This window comes from Myxocyprinus asiaticus, chromosome 3 (genome assembly GCF_019703515.2).
Source record: "Myxocyprinus asiaticus isolate MX2 ecotype Aquarium Trade chromosome 3, UBuf_Myxa_2, whole genome shotgun sequence".
NCBI lineage: Eukaryota > Metazoa > Chordata > Actinopteri > Cypriniformes > Catostomidae > Myxocyprinus > Myxocyprinus asiaticus.
Window position 1 is genome coordinate 9,260,025 of NC_059346.1, and position 25,592 is coordinate 9,285,616.

At 36.7% G+C, this 25,592-nt stretch overlaps 1 protein-coding gene across 2 annotated transcripts; it reads right to left on the bottom strand.

The window, feature by feature from the left end:
• Positions 1-364: 364 nt before the first annotated feature.
• top3b (DNA topoisomerase III beta) lies at positions 365-24,057 on the bottom strand. Of its 2 annotated transcripts, XM_051658671.1 has the most exons (18): positions 24,021-24,057; positions 23,785-23,888; positions 19,139-19,270; positions 18,879-18,985; positions 18,490-18,564; positions 18,148-18,344; positions 16,964-17,120; positions 14,563-14,676; positions 14,358-14,448; positions 13,541-13,695; positions 13,267-13,372; positions 11,426-11,572; positions 11,015-11,188; positions 7,808-7,936; positions 7,345-7,494; positions 6,915-7,015; positions 4,446-4,647; positions 365-1,472 (listed from the first exon to the last, which is right to left on the bottom strand). In XM_051658671.1, the coding sequence occupies exons 2-18, from the start codon at positions 23,852-23,854 to the stop codon at positions 994-996; spliced, it is 2,586 nt and encodes an 861-aa protein (XP_051514631.1). In that variant the 5' UTR covers positions 23,855-23,888; positions 24,021-24,057; the 3' UTR covers positions 365-993. The 2 variants fall into 2 exon arrangements, with proteins under 2 accessions (XP_051514631.1, XP_051514623.1); XM_051658663.1 differs by having other exon boundaries at positions 23,785-24,046.
• Positions 24,058-25,592: the final 1,535 nt, after the last annotated feature.

The window sequence follows — 25,592 nt, forward strand, 5'->3', positions numbered from 1 at the left end:
CGATTTGGCCACGAGGGCGGCGATATGGAGCTAATGAATATTAATTTCGCCATGCTGTCGTTGCTGGTGACAGGACGAATTTATATTAATGACGAATGCTATACCTGATTGGACGAATCAGTAATATGTATCTGAACAGCGCTTCCTGATTGGTCGAATAAACTATATCACAACCCTAACCAACCGCGCTTTCCTCATACATATATATATATATATAGAGAGAGAGAGAGAGAGAGAGAGATAATAAATACATAAATATTTAAACCATTCGTTTTTTAATGTTATGAATAACAAAGGTGTAGTTTTATTCGGTTTAATTTTACCAAGCTTCGTATATATATATATATATATATATATATATATATATATATATATATTCCAGTGTCCTATATATATATTACATTCAGCTAAAACACATTGTACAGTAATGATATCGGATGATACCACATTACTTCGATTTATACCATGGTACTGAATAATTACCACATTCTTGCATCATGATATTTGCATCAAGATACTCCAAAGATTCTGAGAAAAACAAAAAGTGGTATAGTCATGGTACCATGTTCAAAAACATGTCAGTACCATGGTACTTTTTGTTAGTGAAATGACTTCGTTTAATACTTTTGTGGTTTTTGTTGATTACAGTGTATTTTAGTTTATTTAGTTTATATTAAAATGCATTATGGTGGAGTATATGTACAGTGATTTACTAAGTATTGTACTGAACACAATATGAATTATGTTTTATATTGTTACATATGGATCCATGTTAAACCCTGTATTGTGTTCTGTTTGTTTGTTTCTTTCTGTTGGCCAACAATGCATGATGATTCACTCACTTATGAAATGATATATTGCATATAATCACCCACAGACCACAAAAAAACAAACAATGGTACAGCACAGATTCTGTTAAACAAAAAATTTATTGCCATTATCATCTTTTAGTTTGTTTAATTATTACAGCACAACAAATTCTTTACAAACATTCTATACAAAATACGCCGCCAGTGCTGCCATTTTATCCTTGGGCTTTTTGGGATTCCCTCTCCCCACCGGCCTCCTCCCCCTCCCCTTCCCTCTCCCTCTGCGGGCCCCTCCTGCCCGGTGCATGGGATGCCGCATGGTTGCATATTTCAGCTCGACTAGATCCTGGAACGCAGAGTCGCAAAACACACAGCCAGTGTGCTGTGTTTCACCGTCAGGTAACGGCGAGCGAGTCTTGTTGAAGTCCACGATGACCAGTGAGGCTTCACAGGACTCACAGCTGTCCTGTGACACCTGCACTTTATGTGCGTGCTCAAAGAAATGCACCACCACATTGCATTTATTGCAGGCCATGCGCCACTTTGGGCCAGATGTAGGATCGAAGACCAGGACGCCTGTCTCGCATTCAACACACTGACAAATCCCAAGAGAGTTGAGAGAGTGTTGGCAAGATGGATGGGTGCACTCATTACAGCCCATACCTGCAAACAAAGAGTAAAAAAAGATAGAAAGAAACATGACATTTACATTCGAATAAATATTCAATTTGGGGAACATTTCAGTCCCCTAGTCTGATTTTCAAGGAAAAATAAATAATTCATTCAAAACAATTCTTGTTTTCAAAGGATATTTTAATAAAATAGCTTTAAACGTTTTCATAGTGTCTTTTAAAATGACGTTTTCCTTATTTTTAAGGGTTTAAACGTTACATTTGCCTTGTCGCCTTCACAGATATTTTACTTCAGTAATAAATTTAGGGCTGTCGCTTTAACACGTTATGAAAAATAATGCGTGAAAAATTTATGCAAATAATTATGCCCCCAGTGCACACGTAAATTCCTTAATAAGAAAAGTTCCAACTATTGGAGCAATGCAAGACTGATGTACCACATTGATGTGGCAGTAGGGGGCAGTCAGCACACTAGCTGTACAGGCAACACTCTTCAAACCAATGAGAGCAACATGCTGCACAGCCTTCAACAGATGTGCTTTTGTGCTCGAAGACAGCTGGACCGAGCACAACAGAACACTGGGACCTCGAGGAGCGTTTTTTTTCAACATTTCGAACTAAATTGAACTTATCCTAAAAATAGCATTTATGACTAGAGGTGCTGTTAACTAGTGAAACATGATGCAACTTAAGAGAGAAATGAGTTACATTTTGGTCTGTTCTCACCCAAAATCAACTGGATCGCTTTAAAAGACATGGACATAAACACTGGAGTCATATGGATTACTTTTATGCTGCCTTTGTGTGTTTTTTAGAGCTTCAAAGTTTTGGTCACAATTCACTTGCATTGTCTGGACCTACAGAGCTGAAATATTTTTCTAAAAATCTTCGTTTGTGTTCAGCAGAAGAAAAAGTCATACATATTTGGGATGGCATGAGTGTGAGAAAATGATGAGAAAATTTTCATTTTTGGGTGAACTACTTAACTTGTCTCCTGCCACAATATATGTAAATTATGTATTTGAATGATCTGAATTATAATTTTAATTGAATACTATAATTATAATATCCTAAATTATATTTATTTGAAGGCCTTTCTCAGTAAATATTTATGTGTGATTAATTGCGATTAATTTGATAAATTAATCAGCAAATCATGTAATTAATTCGATTAAAAATGTAATTGACTGACAGCCCTAAATAAATAAATTTGTAAAATCATAATTTTTTTTAATACGAACTTGAAAAATTATAAATTCATTTTATATTTATGTATACAATACTTTATAAAGAATCACTGTCCCATTACTGCTGTCATTACCATCACAGCAAGCATTTAAGAGAACAGTCTTGAGTTTTCTAAAAGCATTTCTTTGTGGTTATCACGTAAATGAGAAATGACAGGGCAGCAGAGAAAGGTTCTGGAGATTAGAAATGTCATTAATTTTAAGATTCAGATTCTGTATACACCGTTCAGCCACAGCATTAAAACCACCTGCCTAATATCGTGTAGGTCCCCCTCATGCCGCCAAAACAGCTCTGACCCGTTGAGGCATGGACTCCACAAGACCTCTGAAGGTGTCCTGTGGTATCTGGCACCAAGACGTTAGCAGCAGATCCTTTAAGTCCTGTAAATTGCGAGGTGAGGCCTCCATGGATCGGACTTGTTGGTCCAGCACATCCCATAGATGCTCATTCGGATTGAGATCTGGGGAATTTGGAGGCCAAGTCAACACCTTGAAATCTTTGTCATGTTCCTCAAACCATTCCTGAGCAATTTTTGCAGTGTGGCAGGGCACATTATCCTGCTGAAAGAGGCCACTGCCATCAGGGAATACCATTGCCATGAAGTGGTGTACGTGGTCTGCGACAACCTTTAGGTAGGTGGTACGTGTCAAAGTAACATCCACCTGAATGCCAGAACCCAAGGTTTCCCAGCAGAACATTGCCTAGAGCATCACACTGCCACTGCTGGCCTTTCTCTTCCCATAGTGCATCCTCCTGCCATCTCTTCCCCAGGTAAACAACGCACCCGGCTGTCCACATGATCTAAAAGAAAACGTGATTCATCAGACCAGGCCACCTTCTGCCATCGCTCCATGGTCCAGTTCTGATGCTCACGCGCCCATTGTAGGTGCTTTCGGTGGTGGATAGGGGGTCAGCTTGGGCACTCTGACCGGTCTGCGGCTATGCAGACCAATATGCAGCAAACTGCGATGCACTGTGTGTTCCGACACCTTTCTATCATGGCCAGCATTTCGTTTTTCAGCAATTTGTGCTACAGAGCTCTTCTGTGGGATCAGACCAGACTGGCTAGCCTTCGCTCCCCACGTGCATCAATGAGCCTTGGGCACCAATGACCCTGTCGCCGGTTCACCGGTTGTCCTTCCTTGGACCACTTTTGGTAGGTACTAACCACTGCATACCGGGAACCCCCCATAAGACCTGCCATTTTGGAGATGCTCAGACCCAGTCGTCTAGCTATCACAATTTGGCCCTTGTCAATGTCACTCAGATCTTTACGCTTGCCCATTTTTCCTGCTTCCAACACATGAAATTCAAGAACTGACTGTTCATTTGCTGCCTAATATATCCCACCCCTTAACAGGTGCCATTGTAATTAGTTAATAACTGTTATTCACTTCACCTGTCAGTGGTTTTAATGTTGTGGCTAATCAGTGTAATTGTGTGAAGGGAATGAACAGGACTTTCCCACAAGGGTTAACCAGAATATTTTGCTAACATTAATGTGGGTGAATATGTCTATGATATGACTACTTATACAAATATTATCCTGTCTTGTTGTTCAAATATTTTTTTTTTTTTTTAAGATTCAAAGTTATTTAACACATTATAGCAAAATCTGATAATCTACAGTATCATCAGGACATAGATGAAACATTGTTTGAAGACGTAATTTCTATAGTTCAATTGGTAAAGCATGTAAGATTAAGTAGCCAAAAGTGCTAACTGAAGAATCACCCATAGATGAGATGTGTCATACCTTTCTTCATATCTCTGAAGGGAGCATTGCTGAAGCAGTAGGGACACAAAGGGTAGCTTTTGCCACGAGACCCAGAAGTCCAGAGCACCAGCTCAAACTCATCCAGTGGACACTTGAGCTCTTTGTACAGTTTAATGGCTCCATTCTGAGGTAAACTGTAAGTCTCATCGCAGTGGGAGCAGTGCAAGCGACTGGGTTTAGCCTGAGGATGAAAAGAAAGGACAGCTCAGACCAGAAAATGGCAAAAGTTGTTTTGTGTTTCTAACCCGAAGCTATTCATATAAATGTCTACAACTTTCATGATTTTAAGCTGTACACAAGCAATTTGGAAATCTAACCAGAGTTTGGTTAAGAAATGTTTGAAAACTCAGTAGTTTTTTCCTCATTAAAAAAGTTGAACTCTTAAAGACATGAAATTTAATTTTGCAATATATGTAGGAAATCTTGACCACTCATATTAAAATGAAGACTCCAGTCATATAAGTAACCTTATAAAAGCTGTTTTATTCTACATGGAGAGGGTCCACACATGGGGGCTGCCATGTTAGAATCACATGACCACCTGAATACTACTCGCTTAATCTCAGTAACCGTCCTGTTATTTGACACTTTCACTCAATGATTAAAGTAATCATGGCTGACTGTGAATACTACATTTCTACAATGGCATCTGAAACTGAAAACTATTGATTTTAAATGATGCTGCATCCAAGCCGCTAGGTGTCAGTGGAAGTCCAAGATGACACAAAGACAAAAGTTACTGAGTGCACCTTTAAGCATTTAAGCTGAGTATATGATGAGAGAATTTTCATTTTTGGGTGAACTATTCCTTTAAATCAGTACATTTCTTTAAACCAGGACAAAGGAGAACCGAAAATCATCTCACTCAGCAAGCAATGGATAACTTTAGCTCATATGAAACATGATTTAACAGGAACATTAAATCAACAAGCTAGGGTTTAATTTGAAAGATGAGGGACAACTGTTGTGGGACATTTATGACTCATTTGAGAGTTTTCATTGCGAGTTCACATGGAGGCATGAGAGTGCATTCAGATAAAAGGCGTCCACGTTGAAGGTCATTTTTAGGTACACAGGGATGGACAGAGAGCAATAGAAAGATGAAAGAGGGAGTACAGGATGAAAGAGAAAGTAAGATTGAAGAGAGTGGAGAGGGAGATAGACAGAGAGAGAAAAAGAATACAAGTCTGTATGAAAGCCTAATGTGCATCAGAGCAGCAAAATCAACCACGTGATTTACAGCAACATGGCCATGCATATGGTAATTAGGACCAGAGTTAGCATGTTTATGTAGATGCACTGGGTTTGGGTGACCAAGGGAAGCCTTGTGAGGAACATGGCACACCATGAGCAATATGCATATTAAATAACTCAAAGCAGTTCAGTTGAAGTTTGGCTGCATTAGTCACTGTGCATAATCAATATCTTTTTCATCAAAACCTGAAATCAAATTTTAAAAAGTGGCATTTCTGATTTACAAAGCATTCTGGGTAGGGATAGAACACTGTGGATAGACAATGCTTATTAATGACCAGTTGACTGTATATTTTCCCTTACTTACAGTTTATTCCTATTGTCATTAGTTCAAACTAAGGCCAATGTTGACAAAGAAAGCAGCTAAAAACAAGAATTTCTGTTATGATTATCTGTTTAGAGCAGTGTTTCCCATCCTTTTTTGCCACATCATCGAAACAAAGCCAAAGATGTGCACCAAAGACTATATCATTTAACACTGTTATTAATATTGATTATTATCAATGATAATAATCAATTATATTTCAGGAATATTTAAGTTATAATGTCTATTTTGCTTACATAGGAAAGGAATTGTCTCTTAGCTAATGTTGTTAATTATATAGGGGAGCTTCTAACTTTAATTACAAAGTTTACATTTAAAAAAATTTATTTTCTCATTAGTTTTTAATTATTTGTCACATTTTAGCTTTTTAAAAATTTACAAATTCCATTTATCCCATCAATAAATAAGATGTTTTGGAATAGCATGTATTATATGGCATACATACGTTTTATTACATGTTTATTGTTTACATGCATAATTTGTACTATTTAAAAGTATTTACATTGATGTGGAGAACAAGAGCTAAATTGGTACTGTCTCTTTAACACCACTGGCGGCAGTTTAGCCAGTGAGCGTATATTAAGAAGAGAGAACACGCACAGTTTCTTTAGCACATTCCTGCTATGTTTGGTTAGAATTAATGTTTCTTTTTTGTTATTTTTTATTAAAAAACTGAAGAACAGAAAGGGTATTAAAGAGACATTATTCAATGACAAATGGATACACGTACACCTACCCCCGGTTGGGAAACATAGTCTTGAGCAAAAACTAAAAGGAAGGTTGTAACCTTACCTAAAACTTAAAGTAAACTTCATTTTTAGCTAAACTATCATATCTGAAGCATTTCTAAATCTTGAGTTCTTTCAGACCTGGATGTATTTCATGAAGCGATGGCATTTGCCACAGCGAGAGAGAGGTTTTCCTGTAGCAGCGATTGGAGAGAAGGACACCTCCATCAGTTCATCCATGCCTGTTAAAGAATAAAAGCACAATTTAAGAGTGAATAGATATGTAACAACAATGATAAGCAATTATGAGTGCGACTTACAAATGAGAATAATACAAGCATAAGTTTTGGTATGCTGGAGATTGACACACAATTTAAGTCTATTCCTGTTTGAATGTTTTATGGACGGTTCAAAGTGTTCCGGACAGCCTAGTCTTGACAGTTTAGGTCTAGACTTCACTTTGACTCAGAACGCACCTCACATAAACACGTTGAACTCTCAGACAGTGATCTTAAATATGGCACAGAAATGAAGCTACTAATTCATCTTAGTGTTGATTTTTTCCAATTACCTGCAATGGAGTCCACGAAGTAGTGGAACTTCCTCTTGAAAATGTCCAGGGTGTGTTGTAAGACCTGTTGGAAGTTTGCCTTTCCTAAAGATATCAGATTCAGCTGCTTTTCCACAGCACTGCGGATAGTGGGTAACACCAAATCTGCATCTAATACACACAAACACACGCAAGTAAAAGAAAACCCATGCAAATGAGTCATTTTGCCAATGCTTTTACCCAAAGCAACTTAAAGTGCACTAATTAAAGGAACAGTCACCCTGGAGTAAACATGAGGTTAAGTGTCTTGCTCGAGGGCACAAAGGTGGTAGGTCAAGGAACGCTTCTTAAGAGGTTTGAACCAGCCCAGATCTTCAACCACTAGGCTACACCACCCTCACAAACACTACAACCAATTATACACATACACACAAACTAAAAACTGCATTATTAATTTAATTAAGGTTGAAATGTCTTCCCTTACCAATCTTATAGTAACCGTGAACCAGAACAATCCCCAGGTTGGTGGGTTTGAGTTTTCGGCCACTTTCAACCGTCACATAGTTCCTCTGGCAGATGTTATTAATGTGCACAGGGATGCTGGCATCCGTACCTAAAAACAAAGCAATAATTAATGCAGTCTATAGGGGAGAAGGGGGCTAGTTGTCACATGGGGAAGTTGTCCAAAGGCTATTTCTTTTGTGAATTCCACCCTCCAAAGCCATTTTTTTGTATCATTATATTTAGGGGCCAAGCACCAAAGGCGCTGAGGCACCTATTGTTTTTGTTAGTTTTCATGTTATTCTGCTTCTGCTCTTGAAATCTATGGTCGCCCATAGAACTTTATGTAGGAGAATGCTGAAATTTGGCAAACTGATAGGGGTGGTATGACTAGCCCCCACACAAAATTTGAGGTCTTTAATTCAAACCCTCTAGTGCCATCAACAGTTCAGCTTATAACTTTTGATCACATCATTAACGTCGTTTTTTAAGCTCTTCCCACTAACCTCCTTTTTCAAACTCCTCCTAGACCGTATGTCCGATAAGCTCAAAATGTATCATCTATGAACACTCATGACAAAAAGTTATGAGATTCATGATGACAGACCAAATCGTTCTCATATACCTCATCAACGAATTCGACGGCAAGCACGCCAATATGGACGTGAGGTTGTATCTTTGCAACGCTTTGGCGTATTCACACGAAATTTGGTATATGTCATAACAAGGATGGTGTGAGGGTACCTGCATAGTTGTAAGTGGTAAACAAATATGAAAAATGGTTATTTTTGCTTATATCTTTTGAATAGTTTGGCCTACAATCGTGAGACTGGTCTCTTTAGATTCCTTGGGGCATGATGAGTCAAATGATACCCAATTTGCCATGGTCGGCCATATATCCTATACGCCATTTTGAATTTCATGGAAAGCAAATGAATTTTGAATTTCAGTTTTTCAAACTCCTCCAAGGCTGTACATCCGATTTGCACTAAATTTGCCGTATATTATCTAGGGAGACTCATGACAAAAATGTATGAAAAAAAATAATGTGATAGACCAAACCGTTCTTGTGTAATGCATAAACGAATGACATGTCAAGATGCCAATAAGGATCTGAGGCTGTACCTCATGAAAACTTTGGCGTATTGACATGGAACTTCATATGTGGCATTGCGACCAAGCCCTGACAATACCATAGCAATTTCGTGAAAGCGCCAACTACTGGTCAAAAGTTATAAGCACTTGTATTACACTAAGACCCTGTTTCCACCCGGTGAGCCGATTACATGTGTTCAGGTGAGACATATCGCTGTTTAGACACGTGAGACGCATCTCCTGTGACCACTTGTGTTCAGATTTGAAGGGGAGGGTCTCTGTTTCATAACATACATCAGTCATTATGTCAGTGTGTTGCTGCATGATAATAAAGTGCAACAAAGTCAAAAAAGACAAAGAAATCACAAAAAAATGAAGCGCTGTTTCTCCCATATGCGGCTGAAATTTAATCTAAGCAAAAACGCAATGTGTCAAGCAGAATTATCCGTTATGTTAGTGGACTACCTGTATTAAAGGAGCTTCAGGTGTTCGTGCTTGTCATCTGTGTTGATATCAGACACACTGAAGAAGACCCATGAAGCTTTCGTTATTGTTTATGTATACATTTTTTTTTTTTTTTCCCAACTGGACGGTTATTTCCTTTTAAATCCGCTCGTAAACGGCAAAGTTTAATCTCTTGTTATAGCACAGCGGTTGATTGATAGGTGAGGGGTGGCACTTCACTGCTGCCGGGACGCATACAGGACGGATTAGCGTTTACACCTCAAATGCGATGTGGTCACATGCGTTTTTGACAGCATTCATATGTGGTTTTTGTGATCCGATCACAAAACGTTTTAGACCCCGTTCAGACATGTATTAAGCTAATGTTATTAAACTAATGTCTTTTTTCACTACTCAAAATCATCACCGAAATTCTAAATTCAATCAAATTGTTTTCTACTGGTGTGCTTGGCCCTTTTATTGCTGCTTGCAACTTTATTTTTGTTATAGCTCTTATGTAAACAGAAAAGCATAATCACACTACCCTGGCATACATTTAGGCAAGTGTCAACTATATTATGAGGGCAGATTTTTACCAAAAGGTTTAAATGTGTTCTTAGAATAAAGGTATTTTTCATAAAAGCCAGGTCAAGGCATGTTGTCACATTTGTATCATGGCAGGCTGTCACATGTGTTTTAAATGTCATACATTTATACAATTTACCAATTACAATATTTGTTGGCCAAAACAATGTTTTGATATTTTTGTTTGTTACTTTTACATTTTTGTTCTTTAATGAATCGTTTTGTGATTTATAATTGTTTTACTTTTTACATTTAGTAAAAACGCTTATAGGCTGTTTAATGCAGGCAAATACATTTAAAGAGAGGTGTAAATGTTGTTTTGGTCATTGTGGGGGTGGGGACATGTTTCCACATCATCCACCAATGTTGACATGAAGCTGCGCCACTGGCTTAATGGCAAGTTCCATTGAGACAACTTGCCCCATATAGTGTGCCAATATGCCCTGATATTGGGAACAGTGAACTGAATCTTTTTTTCCTGTGCAAGAACAGAGAAAATGTTCAATTGTTTTTTTGTAGCCAAGACTTTATGGTATGTGGCTTTGCAAAAATTGACTTTGAAGAATAAACATACCCTAAGAAATATTCACTGCAGTAAAAAGTGTGAGAACTAGTCCTGTTCTCCCCTATATACAACTGAACATGACCACTACATAGAACCGCAATTTGACTAATAGGGGAAACAAAAGATAAATTAGATCCTCGTCTTAAAGGGGTCATATCATTAATCTAATTCTTCTTGATCTTCTGAAATAATGTACTTTAAATAATGTAATAAAGTTCAATGCACTACAAACACATACTGTTACTTTTGGAAAATGTTCTCCCCAGATCATTTATTGCAAAAACTGCTCACTCCAAAAGCAAAATTGTTGTATTCATTATAAGGATGAATGGTCATGTAAAACTAAAAGATATTGTGCAAGACACCTTGACTAACAATATTAGAGGACATATGGGGAAAAAGTTAATGTTATGACCATTTTTACTTTCCTTGTAAAATGTGAAAGAATTAGTTGTCTCAGCATGAATATACTGTGCATATACTAGGAAAACTCTCTCTTACCAATGCCGTGTTTTTCCATAAGTGTGATGAGCTCTGCTTCAGTGAGGTAGTCTGGTGGATTGGTCTGTTTCTCCAGTAGTTTGATCTCATCCACGGTGAATGTGTCTCCTCTCTCACACACTGGCAAGGCCTCTTCCAGTGGGATACCCTGCCAGGGCATCACCTCAGTGTAACCTGAGACAGAGTGAAAGAATATAATAAACACACTCTCCCAAACAAACTCTCCTATTAAACATTCCTACAATCAAACACTACAGTATGATTATAGAAATTAAACTAGCAGTGGTTGTATAGCTTAGTGGTTCAAAAATCTGGGCAAGTAACTGAAAGTTAGGTTCAAAACCCTGTAACAAGTGTACAGTAAGTCGATAGCAGCATCAGCTAAATGACAAATCAGTAATAAATACATACCAGCAGAGATGAGCGTCTTGCCGCTGCATGTGAAGCTCTCCGTGGCGATGCTGAATGAGATTGTGGTCTGTAGGAATTTACAGTCGGGGCTGACCGTTGCTATGAAATGCCGTGTGATGTAATCATAAAGACGCCAACCATCACTGCCTACAAAATGATAGCGAGAGAGAGCAATAAGGCTTTTCATTAGTATAGCATTTTATAATTTGAACTACAGTTTTTCTTTAATTTGGTTTATAGATTTATATATGGCATGCTAATTAATTTGTTTGTATCTATCATTATTTAACAATTTAAGCTCTGATAGGACTGCTGTGAATTTAGTTTTACAAATGTTAAGAACTACAGTTTTGACCAACAGAAAATAGGTATCGTTTGAAAGCTTAGAAGCTGTACTTTACAATGCATGTAGGAATTATGACCAAAACTGAACAAGTGCTTTGAAATTTGCAGACAAATCAGTAGTGTTCCGTTTTGATAATTTATTATTCATTTTGCACTGCACATTTTAAATTGTAATCGGTAAAAACATCAAACTGATCAAATAGCCATGTGTCATATGTGGTCGGAAAGCTCTCAAATAGTGGAATACAGCCAGGCTATTTGTTTTACTCACAGACAAAAATATAGCGAGTAATAGCTAAGTATGTTTTTGACATACACGTTACATGTAAAAAGGTGTTGCTTATATGCCGCATTTTCGCTTAAAACTTCAAGAAAAACAAACAGAACATAAAGTATCACATACCACTACTTAGAGGAGGTGATTATGTTTAAAACAAGCCCACACAAATTAATCGGATGCATAGATCATTAGATAATCCACACTAAGCACTATGTGCATACTGCACATAATGTGCTATCTGGTTAAAAACATGTTAGCCTTCCTGGTTCAGATGACTTCATCAGAAATGATGTAGTAAGTTGTCCAGCATCATGGAACGCAAAACTAATCGTATTAGGATTCAGCTCGCTGCAACCAGAGGTGGAAGTCTTCCATATATGGGCAGAGAGGATCGGTCACTCTAATTATATATAGTATGGCCACCAGGAGATGGGGCCAAGTACATGACACAGACTCAATGATTGCTCAAATGACACAGAATGGAACTGAATGAGATTTCGTTACTCATGCCTGCATGCTTTAGAGAGAGAGCATACCTTTAGTCACTGTTGTATTTGCATGTATAATTAGTTCTTATGTACAATTATTGTGTTTTATTTTGATTATAGAGGCTTTTGAATACTTGGAGACGTTTTTGGACACTAGGATAAATTATTTTTGTAATGCTATAACTTTTGATTGCTTTGTTGTTTCAACACAAAATTTTACTCAGTTACAGGTGACATGATTGAGGACTAAACAAAAGTTTTTCAGAGCTACCTTATTTACACCCTGAGATATACAATGTAAAATCAGAAAAATAAGTATTTAAGTAATATTTGAAAAGTTTTCTTGAAAATTATACCAAATTTTATATATATATATATATATATATATATATATATATATATATATATATATATATATAAAAAGTTATAAGCTTTTAATTTTGGGTATGCCACTGAAACAGGAAATATATAAAAAAAAATAAAAAATAAAAATAAAGAAAATAAAAAACAGAGCTTAAAGGGTTAAAACACTGCAAAATGAAGATCTTCCTGTTAGACACAGGATCACGTATGCTACCCTGAAACTTAGGTAAGATGTGAATCATAACATGACCTGGATGTGTTATATAATACACTCTATACTTGACATTTCCATATCACAGAATATGTGTTAGATATAAAGCATGTGTAAATGTGAAAAAAAAATAATAATAATCTGACAGCAGTACCGAGCTCGCTCTCAGAGGCTGCTCGCATGGGTGTGATTGGCGGGTGGTCTCCTGCATCCGATCCTTTTCTCGGCCTGTTGATGCCTTCTGAAAGTAGAACTTTTACCTGCACACAGAAACAAATGTGCACTGTTCCATATATAATATAAATCACTCATTAAAGAGCCCAAAATCTATCACAGACACAAACCAAGAGTTCAATTTGGCTGAAAACAATTTAACTCAAGCTATGATGTTATTGTTGTGGTGGTGGAGAGAAGGGGGTCATCCTCACCGTTTCTCCCCAGAAGGAGCTGTTGGCCTGTTGTTTGAGGGTGCCCTTAAGGTCAAAGTTTTCAGGGTAATGTGTTGTCTCTGTGCGAGGGTAACTGATATAACCCTGTGTGTAGAGACGCTCTGCTATCTGCATGGTGTGCTGGGGACCCATTCCTGATAAACACGCACATAAAAGTACAATTAATTTAAACATATACACTTGAGGCATAACTTGTCAATGAACCTTTTTTAATCAATACGTTAGGTTAAAATTTACAGAAAGGTATATTAGGGAAAGTATACATTATTTTTAATGCGGTGACTGGTCATACATCTCTTTTAGAGTTTTTATTTTTTTACTAGTTCATTTTAAATGGGTTTGCATTAGGATAAATACATTTTAGAAGTACAAATATTCCATGTAGTCTTTCAAAATATACCAGGTTATTAAAATTGCATGCATACATTTTAAAAATGGAAAAAAACAAAAACATATTTGTTTGCTTATTTTGTATTTTAACTTTCTAAAAGTATTATGTCATCAACTACTCAAAGTAATTATTTGCCAAAAAGCGACATGTTTACATTGAAATATGGTCTGAACATTTTAATCTCATATTTATTTAAACTAATGATTTAATCATTTGTTTGTTTCTTTCAAATGATAAAAAATGAAGCAGCTGATCTTGCTTGTATACCCTAAATAACTCTTGTCTCTTAAGTGGTCTCAACAAGGCCTGGATCTATTACTTTCATTAAAACCTTTCTTAATATGCTCAAAGAATCTGTGATTTGTGGATGCAAATGGAAATGTCACAAGAAAAATTGCTGCCCACCCAAAGCAGAGCTGGCCACTCGTAACATCTCCACTGTATTCAATGCGAGAGGTCTTTGCTTGGCTTTCTCTTTCTTAGTCACAGACTCAACCTGCAAGAAAAGACACAACACTTTTGGAGAGCTGAAACACATTCACACGTACATTGACCAAAATTCTAAAATCAAGGGAAATTTAATTCATTTGAATTTAAACAAAAGACATACCTTAGCCTCCTTAGCAGTCTTTGCCATGTTGACAAACATTTGTCCAACATCTCGGTCAAAAACTCGCACACGGTCCCAATCCAAGGTGAGTGGGCTGTCCTTCCCTCTGAAAACCTGTGTGCACAAAAATATGATCTTTAATACCTGTATGTCAGGAAGAACTTTCACAGACAGAATTCACAACATGTGCTGTGTCAGTTAAGACAAACAAGGTCTCAGTAGTCAAAGCCTCAAAAGTCCTGCTGATCACTTAGTATTCAGGTCTACTATAGTGTATTTATATAGTGTATATAAAAATAATGGTAACACTTTACACATAAGGTCCCATTTGTTAACAACAATGAACAATACTTTGAGCATTTATTAATCTTGATTTATGTTAATTTCAACATATAGTAATACATTTTTAAAATCAAAAGTATTTGTTAACATTAATGCACTATGAACTAACAAACTAACAATGAACAATTGTATTTTTATTAACTAACATTAACAAAGATTACTAAAGGCTGTAAAAAAATATATTTTTCATTGTTAGTTTTATGCATTTACTTATGTTAACAAATGGAACCTTATTGTAAAGTGTCACCAAAATTAAAAATAAAGGTTCCAGGGGGGCCTGGGGCTGGCTATCACCCCTGGAGTTCGCTAGTTCACAAGTTTGAACCCAGAGTGTGCTGAGTGAATCCAGCCAGGTCTCCTAAGCAACCAAATTGGCCCGGTTGCTAGGGAGGGTAGAATCACATGGGGTAACCACCTCGTGGTCACTATAATGTGGTTCGTTCTTGGTGGGGCGCGTGGTGAGTTGAGCATGGTTGCCGCGGTGGATGGCGTGAAGCCTCCACACGCGCTATGTCTCCGTGGCAACACGCTCAACAAGCCACGTGATAAGATGCGCGGGTTGGCGGTCTCCGATGCGGAGGCAGCTGGGATTCGCCCTCCGCCACCCGGATTGAGGCGAATCACTACGCGACCACGAGGTCTTAAAAGCGCATTGGGAATTGGGCATTCCAAATTGGGTGAAAAAGGGAAAAAAAATAAATAAATAAATAAATAAATAAAATAAAAAGTATATATATATATATATATATATATATAAAGGTTCCAAAAAAGAGGTTTTTGCGGAACACGTTTAGGTTCCCCAAAGAACCTTTCAGTGAAAGAACCATTATGAAGAACATTCTCATAGTCTAAAGAAAATATTTCCATTACAAAGAAGTTTTTGTGCAATGGGAAGGTTCCATTAGGCATTTTTCCACACAATTGTGGAACTAGTACCTGAAATAAAATCAGTTCCCTGTGGAACTACACACATTCCGAAAATATTCCAACGCCGCTATCCCACCAGGGACACAAAAAGCAAGAACTTTATTTAAATAACATCTGACGCAAGTATGTGATACTGTTACAACGGCAATGTCCCAACTTAATGTGACAACAGCCGAGTCGACTCACTTCAAAACAAAAACAATGGATGACTCTGTGCAAACAGTGAAGCCTTTAAAAGGTGCCAACGAGGCAGTGCAATTAGGCAAGTAAAACATTTAAAGCACTGAATAGTAGAACGAGCGAACTATATACAAAATAAATACAATAGTACAAACAATATACACAATAATCTTGGAACATAAAAAATTGTATGATCCTTTATTCTCTTGTTTCAATTTCTTTCTTTTTTCAATCTACATAGGTTAATGTCCTGGTCATAAAAGCCTTATTTGACGAGGTGATAAGATATTATTTGTACACTATCTCAGTTTTAGCCATTGCCGCTTCAAACTCTTTTTTTCTTCTCCATAAATACTCAGCACATCATGCACAGTAGCGTCTGTCCATCTATCCATTTCTATTTTAAACAACCACTCAAAAGTTTATTGCAAAGCTTACTAACCGGTCTTTTAAAAATGGCCGGTATCGCCGGTCTAATGGAGCATTTTTCTTGACCAATGATAAATGTTCTACTTTGCAAGGAAAGTACTACCTCTGGAGCAGGTACTAAAAAGATTCCTGGTATGATTCAGGTTTTAGTTCCACGTGGAACTAGTCTTGTATGGAAAAACAATGTGAATCTGAAATAGTTCCAATAAGTATGAAAAGCTCCTGCAGTGGAGAAACGCCTTTAAGGCCCGTTTTAAGTACTTTTTGAGGAACTGCTCAGTTTTCATCGCTTCCGCACATAAGCAATTACAGTATAGTTCCTCTTAGCCTTGATGTTAAATGCATCTTTGCAGATAAAGAACATTTAAAAGTGTATAGTGCAATAACAATTTTTAATGCTTACATTTCTGTAAACCAAAATGGATTAAGATTTTGTCAATTAGCAAAGACAGTTTGGTCAATGAAATATTTGTAATTTGATTGATCCCTGCTGGAGTTTCTCAGATTCAATTTCAAAACTTACCTTGGCCTGTACAACCCAGTATGACTCTGGTTTGAAGGACTGGATCTTGTCATGACGGTCCACGCAGAACCCCAATGTCGGAGTCTGGCATGGGCCAAAGGAGATCAAGGAGGAATCCAAATTACCATATTTCCCCTGGAAATACTTGGTCTGGAAACTAAAATTTAGACAGAATGGTTAGGTTTGATGAAAGACCTACAGCGCGAACAGACTTCTGAATAGTTTGCTCGAGATGTTCAACTCAAAAAATATGCTTGCATACATGAAGAAATCTCTAAATAATCCTATTAAATGATCTAATATTTTTATCTACTATATATATGGGTGTTTCTTCATCTTCAGGCACTTTTAGCGATGTGGACTTCTAGAAAGCAAAGTCTCGTTAAAACATTTTTCACTTTTGCTATTTTTTATTTGTCCAAAATTGATGTCACTTTTGTCCTTTTTTTTTTTTTTTTTAAGCTCCTAAACTGTGGAACTCGCTACCAGCTGATATTAGACAAATCATTTCTTAAAACATATTATTATAGGCATGCTTTTACTTGATTGATTAATTTTTGTACTCTGTTTTATTATAAATGCATGTTTATATTGTATCTGAATATATTTTATTTTATCTTTTTTTCATGCTTTTTATGCTTATGTCTTGTTCTCTTCATGTAAAGCACCTTGAGAAGCTACCTTTAAATGCGCTATATGCGCTAAGTTTATTATTATTATTATGGAAATTACATTTTTAACCTTTTTCTTCCCTTGGCTAATTTTATTGCCAAAATGTTACAAATACACAAATGTAATAATATTTTCACACTTAGAATAATTTGGCAAAAGTACAGCTTTACTGGAAATGATGCCCAATAAAAATATTCTGCTCAATAGCTAAATTCACTTCTCTAAATTCAAATTCATTTCTTCATACATCATTTGTCTCACATTCCATCTTATGCATGCTCTTCATCAACACTTTTTTCAACTTGGTACACTTAGTTTTGAAAAACCTTTTTCAGGTCTTTACAAAAAGTTGAAGAACACCCATATGCTGTATTATCTATCAATTATAAGATTCTAAATAATTCAAGCCTTGCATGAGTAATATATGACATATGCGGTACAAAAATAGATTCTATTCTAATGGTCCAAGATAACCAAATTCAAAGTAGACCAGCTATACATATTTGCCATACCGTGTGAAAGCGCAGCCGATTCTGAGATCCAGTTCCTGACGCGCATCTACAGACAGAGCTTCGTTCTTGTTGGGTTCTCCCAGCCGGTTCATAGCGTTACAGATATCAGTGTCTGTGATGGAGCTGAACTTGGCTCGATACACAGTACTGTCATTACCGTAAGACTTATTCATCACAGGCTGAATGGCATCCAACACCTGGAATGATACAATATGCACACACAAATGGGGAAAACACACACTGGAAAAGGACTGGCAGGTAGTCACAATTAAGGTTATAATGTCCATTTCTGTTTGTATTCTGCTTTAGAATTCCCTGATCCATGACTAAATTCAGACTCACCTCAAAACATATGTTCTCTCCTTCTTTGTCACAGTCCAACCACAGGACGACATAATCACAACCTTTAGCTTCAACCTGTGAAAAATAATAACAGCTGTTTGTTAGTATATAAGAAGGTGTTTTTATTGGTTAAAAAGGATCTTAATAACTGATGTTGTTAATCAATGAGAGTTTGTGAAATATAATAAAAAAAAATGTATGTTGATTCTTTGACATGATTGGACACTTTGTCCAGGAATTGTTTTATTTTTCTTTTAAGGATAACTCTGTAATCAATCAGAGCATAATTTCAATCTTCTGACTTGTTGTAGTAAAGCTTTTTAAAGACACTTTAAAGACAGTTTGTTAAAGATACATACAGCTATCATATAATGAAATCTAAAAGTCACCTGTAGGAATTTAACCATATTTAGTTTGGGATTTGCTTCCTTTTTCTCAGTCGGTGCTTTGCTAAAAAGCTCAGCTGGATCCACTTTATCCCAGTTGTTATATTTTCCTGTTAGACAGTAAGGAGAGAAAATATCATTCTACTCTTCAAGTTGACATTATTGTCTTCATACAATACTGCACTTTAAAAGCAAATATTTTTCTGGCAAGAAGATCCATTGGTTGAGTTCAGAGGAGACAATCAAAACATTCAAACACTTGCCGATGAAGTCCAGACTCATGACATGTCCACACACTGACGTCATCTTGAACCTCACGTTTTGACCCACGAAACTTCCTGTGTATTCGTGAACTGAGCATGCTCCATTCAGGCCTTTTCGCGATGAACAGCTACCTGTCAATCAAAAGCAAAGAAAAGTTTAAATGTGTTTAAAAAAAAAGTAATTCAACTTATTTTGTCCTGAGGTCCACTTGTAATGAGAATCAGCACCTATTCACAGGCTGCAAATTTGTTGTCAGATCTATTATTGTTGCTGCCCTATCCTTCGATAAGTGCAAAGCCTGTCATGACATTACATTGTGACAGGTTAACAAAATAATCGGCGCTAAAGCATGCCACGCAAATGGTTAAGGTCAGACTGAAATGATCAGGGACCTTGTTTCAAATAAATGGGACAAAAAAATGTGTGCACCGAAACGCAATTACAATGGAACAAAATGCATTGACCATTATGAAATTACAATGGAAGTCTATGGGGCAAGTGGATTGTTCATGCAAAAATGTCTGTCTTCTATGGAACACAAAAGTCTCAGTCTCAGTCACTATTTATTTTTATGGCATCCTTTTTTATCTTATAATAAAAGCGAATGGTGACTGAAGCTGTCATTCTACTTAACATCATCTTTTGTGTTCCACAGAAGAAAGCCATACGAGTTTGAAACATCCTGAGCGTGAGTAAATGTATTTTCATCTTTGGGGTGAACTCTCTCTTTAACTTCTATTTAACCCAGAATATTCTGTTAATCATACTAACACAACCATACACAGTTTATTCCACTGATTCGACTATAACAACATTTAAACGTTTTCCAAAGGTACTTTGAGGTAATTTTTTTAGCTTCCTCAATAATGTAAGTGTCACAAACACAGAAAAAAAAACTAACATGACCATGTATGCTGGACTATCAAATAATTTCTCTTATAGAAATGTTCAGGTTGTAGATCCACCAATCAGCAGTGGGTGACTAAAAGCACTCTATTTGGTTCTTGTACTGAGAGAAGAGCTGATACTGTAACCTTTTCATTAATTTTTTGTGTTAATGGTAATGGTTCCTGCCATTTTGCTCAACCAACTTTAAACCTAAATGACCTAGACGGTCGTCGTTAGCTAATGTGATGTTCTTCCCAAGGCCGAACTCTCATATGCAGATGGGGCCCAATTGTGAATGAGCCCAAAAACTGGCCATGTGGTAATGACGCCATGAGATTCTTCCGTCATGGGCCTTTGGAGGTCTCCACTGAGATGGCGGTACATAAATATAAGAGAGGAGGGAATGGACACACTCGGACCAGCAGCTATACCTCCTACAGATACAGCAATCCACCAGCCTCTAACTCACCATGCAGCAGCAACAGGTAAGTAAACAACTCCATTGATAGACTGATATATCGGCCGGGGCAATTAACCGGCTATTATTTGGCCATTTTGAGATAATTGCCATTGGCTGATTTAAGTTGTAAAAGCTTGTTTACAGTAAAGATATCAACATGAAGAGTGAATACAACTATTTATCTTTATCTGGCCTCTTAAAAAGAGCAGTGATAGACCGATATATCGGCCAGGTCAATTAATCGGCCAATATTTGGCCATTTTGAGATATTGCCATTGGCCGATTTAAGATGCAACACCTTGTTTACAGTAAAGATATTAACATGAACAGTGAATAAAAATATTTATCTTCATTTGACCTCTTAAAAAAAAGCAGTGATAGACCGATATATCATTTATCTGTCAATATTTGGCCATTTTGAGATAATTGCCAATAGCCGATTTAAGCTGTAACAGCTTGTTTACAGTAAAGATATCACCATGAAGAGTAAATAAAAATATTTATTTTTATTTGACCTCTTAAAAAAGCAGTGATAGACCGATGTATCGGCCAGGGCAATTAATTGTCCAATATTTGGCCATTTTAAGATAAATTGACCAATGGCAATTAAGCTGTAACAGCTTGTTTACAGTAAAGATATCAACATGAACAGTGAATAAATATTAATCTTCATTTGACCTCTTAAAAAAGCAGTGATAGACCGATATATCGGCCAGGGCTATTAATCGGCCAATATTTGGCCATTTAAGATAATTGCTATTGCCCAATTTAAGCTGTAACAGCTTGTTTACAGTAAAGTTTTTTTTTTCACCCATTTTGGAATGCCCAATTCCCAGTGCGCTTTTTAAGTCCTTGTGGTCGCGTAGTGATTCGCCTCAATCCGGGAGGCGGAGGATGAATCCCAGTTGCCTCTGCGTTTGAGACCATCAACCCGCGCATCTTATCACGTGGCTTGTTGAGCGCATTGCCACAGAGACATAGCGCTTGTGGAGGCTTCACGCCATCCACCGCGGCATCCGTGCTCAACTCACCACGCGCCCCACCAAGAGCGAACCACATTACAGCAATCACGAGGAGGTTACCCCATGTGACTCTACCCTCCCTAGCAACCGGGCCAATTTGGTTGCTTAGGAGACCTGGCTGGAGTCACTCAGCACACCCTGGGATTCAAACTAGTGAACTCCAGGGGTGGTAGCCAGCGTCTTTTACCTCTGAGCTACCCAGACCCCTACAGTAAAGATATTAACATAACAGTCAATAAAAAGACCTCCTATAAAAAGGCGGTGATAGACCGATATATCAGCTAGGGCAATTATTATGGCAATATTTGGCCATTTTTAGATAATTGCCATTGGCCAATTTAAGCTGTAACAGCTTGTTTACAGTAAAAATTATAATGAATTTAATTTCAGCAATTTTGTGCAATTTAATTTGCTAACATGAAATTGTATTACATCATATACTTGTATATTTGTATACTGGCATTATATCAATTGGAAACCTTGCTCCCAAAATGTTAGCATTGGGTATTTAAAAAGTAACTTTTATAATGTTAAAATAATAATATTAAATTTAAAGAAAAAACTGTTAGAGCAGATAAATAAGATATAAGATGGGCACCTTGGTAAACAACCCTTGAAAGTTTTTACCCAGAAAAGTCTCCATCAGCAGTGATGTAGCTATATATACCAAGTACCTCTAAAAAGTATTTATTCACTCTTTGTTCATTGTTGATTTCTTTACTGTAGACTCAGGGATACAGCTGAACTTAGTGAAACTCTTCTTATAATTTAACTTCAAAATAATAAATAATCTGTTATACAAATAATGTGGGCAGTTTACTTTGCAATTACCTTTGTAATGACCTCAACTGGTAACTGTCTAGCAACAGAGAGACAACTGAAAAAATACTGTTTGCATGATATTATTAGTTCGCACCTGTCATCCAGACACAAACAACCTCAAGACAAACTTGTTGATGCCATTGTCTTTCTCTCGTTCAGATTCTCGGACTCCTGAGCATTTTTCTACTGGTGTTAGACCCGAGCCAGTGCAGTCCAATCACAGATCAGTGCGTGGAGCACACCTACTGCTCCTCCATGCTGAAAGAGTACCACACGCACCCGATCAGCCTGCCCAGCAGAATCAACGAACGCAGTGTCGCCGCATGGAGCTATGAGTGAGTTAAGCTGATGTTTCGGGGGCTTTTACATCACATATATTTTGACAAATATAAGGGAAAGTAAATGACAAGTATCTCTTATACAGGACTTTTGGAATGCTGTTATCAGTTTTAATTTAAGAAATTTGTTTCAGAATGATACATGTTATGTACATGAGCATAGATGTACATAAAAGCCTTTTTAACCAGGATTTTAGGTGCAAATTCAATTTGAAAAAAGAACATTTCATGAACTTATATTAATGTACATTAATTTATAAATAAATGTTATAAATGATAAATCATTATAAATATTTTTAAATATTAGTAGGTTTACATTTTTAAGTACTGCATCATCATTTCCTTAAAATTCCCCCTTTTAAAACACCTTTTAAATGTTTTTTAAAGTATGAATTTTACATATAGCCTCTCAACTAATGTAAGGTTATTAAATAAAACTCCACACAGCTAGAACAACTTTGTTTAAAGTAGTTTTGAAAATTCATTTTGATCACTACATGAATATACATGTTTGTTGTCATGCACCAATAACAGGGAGAATATCGACCTGGACCGAGTGCCACAGATCATCAATGTAGCAAACTGCCTGAACAGCCACTCCTGTAAGGGGTTAGACAGCTCATCCAGTCTGGAGACCATCCCCATTGCCATCAAAATGCCATTTCTCAGAAAGAACCCAAGATGCCAGACTTACGCACTGGAATTTGAGGATGTCAACATCGCCTGTATATGTGCAACATCCAGACAGAATTAGAGCGGAGTAGAAGATTGCATCCTCTAGATTCCTATTTAATTATTACAATTAGAGGTAATTTAGAGTTATTTAAATTCCATGTCTACCACAAAGAAGTCTACTGAAACTGGATGGTTATTTATTTAAACATACAACGCATATACTGCAATATGGATGTTGTTGCCTAATGCTTGTAACTGATTTCAAAGATTACCATGGTGCATGTCCAAAATAAACATGTCCAAACAGAACCTACCATGGTATTTTTGTTCGTGAATCTACACTGAGCACGTGTGGTAGCCCTTTAAGTCTTTCAAGATCAGGGAACCTGTAATTTTATGTAGAGTGTTAAAGTTTTAAAAGCATTATGTTACATACTCACCTTTAGAGAGGATTTTGGCGATAGACTGAGCTAGTGAGGGCTTCTCGGCCACCATAAACACTGTCCTCATCCTTGGTTCTGACTTGATTACTGATCTCAGCTATCTGTCATGTATATCAACAAGCCATGGAAATGTATGAAATCACACAATAATATATCTTACATACAAAAACTTTTTAAAAGAGTATAAGCTAGATAATTAGACTTATTAGACCAACAACAGACAACTGACACACCGGTACACGAGCAGCCACGGCTTCATTTGCATGTTAACTTCCGGTTGTGTCAAAATAAAAGTCACTTCCAGAACCCTTCAACCTGGCGAGAGAAAAAGCAGAAATGTTACGAAAAGAGATTTTAAAAATAAATAGTTCAGATAACTTGACAAAGGAGAGTAAGGAAATGCTGCTAAGAAAACATCCATATATATTGGAAAGGGGGAGGGCAATGGATGGTTTATTGGATGTTCCGTATTGATTCCCTGAATTAAAACGAGCATTAAAACAAATGAAGGTAACAACTCCAGGACAAGATGAAATAAGTTATATTATGCTCAAAAAGTTAAGTGAAGAATCACTTGGAGTAATATTAAAGTTTTATAAAAGAATATGGGAAGAAGGGATTTTACCTCTTTAATTATTCCTATAAAGAAACCAGGTCCAAATGTACCTCTACATCACAGACCAAAAGCCTTAACTACACATTTATGTAAATTAAGTTCTTTTTGGATTTAGATGCAGAAGGGGAACAATGGATTCAATAGTGAGATTGGAATCGGATATAAGGAAAGCCTTGATAAATAAAGAAACAGTAGTAGCAATTTTCTTTGATATTGAAAAGGCTTATGATATGTTATGGAAGGAAGGTTTGCTGATAAAATGAGATCAGATTGGAATAGGTGGTAGGTTTTTTTTAATAGAAAGAAATATAAAAGTGAAGATTGGAGAATATATATCAGAAAAAGGTCTGGTTGAGAATGGGACCCCACAGGGTAGTGTCATAAGTCCATTGTTATGTACTATTATGATTAATGACATATTTGCAACAATAGATATTTATATAGGAAAATCGCTGTTTGCAGATGATGGAGCTCTTTGGATTAGAGGAAGAAATGTGGATTATATTGTGAATAAAATGCAATCAGCTTTAAATCATGTTGGGAAATGGTCTTATAAATGGGGATTTAAATTCTCTGTGGAGAAAACCAAATATATTTTCTTTACAAATAAAAAGATAAGTACAGATATAAATATGAAATTATATAATAAGGAATTAGAACAAGTTAAAGTGGTAAGATTTCTTGGTATGTGGTTTGTCACACGAAAATTACATGGAGTACTCACATAAATAAGATGGAAGAGAAATGTAAGAAGATTTTAAATGTAATGAGGTGTGTTTCAGGTCGTGAATGGGGGGCTGATAGAATGGCACTGAAAACCGTTTATTCTACAATGATAAGAGCAATACTAGACTATGGATGTATGGCTTATGGATCAGCATCTAAATCACAATTAGGAAAATTAGAGAGAATTCAGTCACAAGCATTAAGAATTTGTTGTGGAGCTTATCCTTCTTCTCCAGTACCAGCATTACAGGTGGAGATGGGAGAGATGCCAATCCACTTAAGAAGGAAGCAACTGATATTGACATACTGGGTAAACTTAAAAGGTCAGAAGGATAATCTCCCTGCAAAAAAGGTACTAGAGGCATGTAGGGAAAATTAATAGTTTTGGCTGGATTATTAAGGATTTAGTGCAGGATATGAAATTATACGAGTATATTGTTACCTCAGTGGTAATATTACCATC

Bases quoted from the DNA above. Each gene is read 5' to 3' on its own strand.
- top3b (XM_051658671.1), bottom strand. From the start codon at position 23,854: ATGAGGACAGTGTTTATGGTGGCCGAGAAGCCCTCACTAGCTCAGTCT. The intron at 18,565-18,878 runs GTGACTTTTAGA...TATTTTTCACAG, and splicing joins ATATGGTTAAATTCCTACAG to GTTGAAGCTAAAGGTTGTGA. The intron at 14,449-14,562 runs GTATGTCTTTTG...CTTTTCTTGCAG, and splicing joins AGACTGCTAAGGAGGCTAAG to GTTGAGTCTGTGACTAAGAA.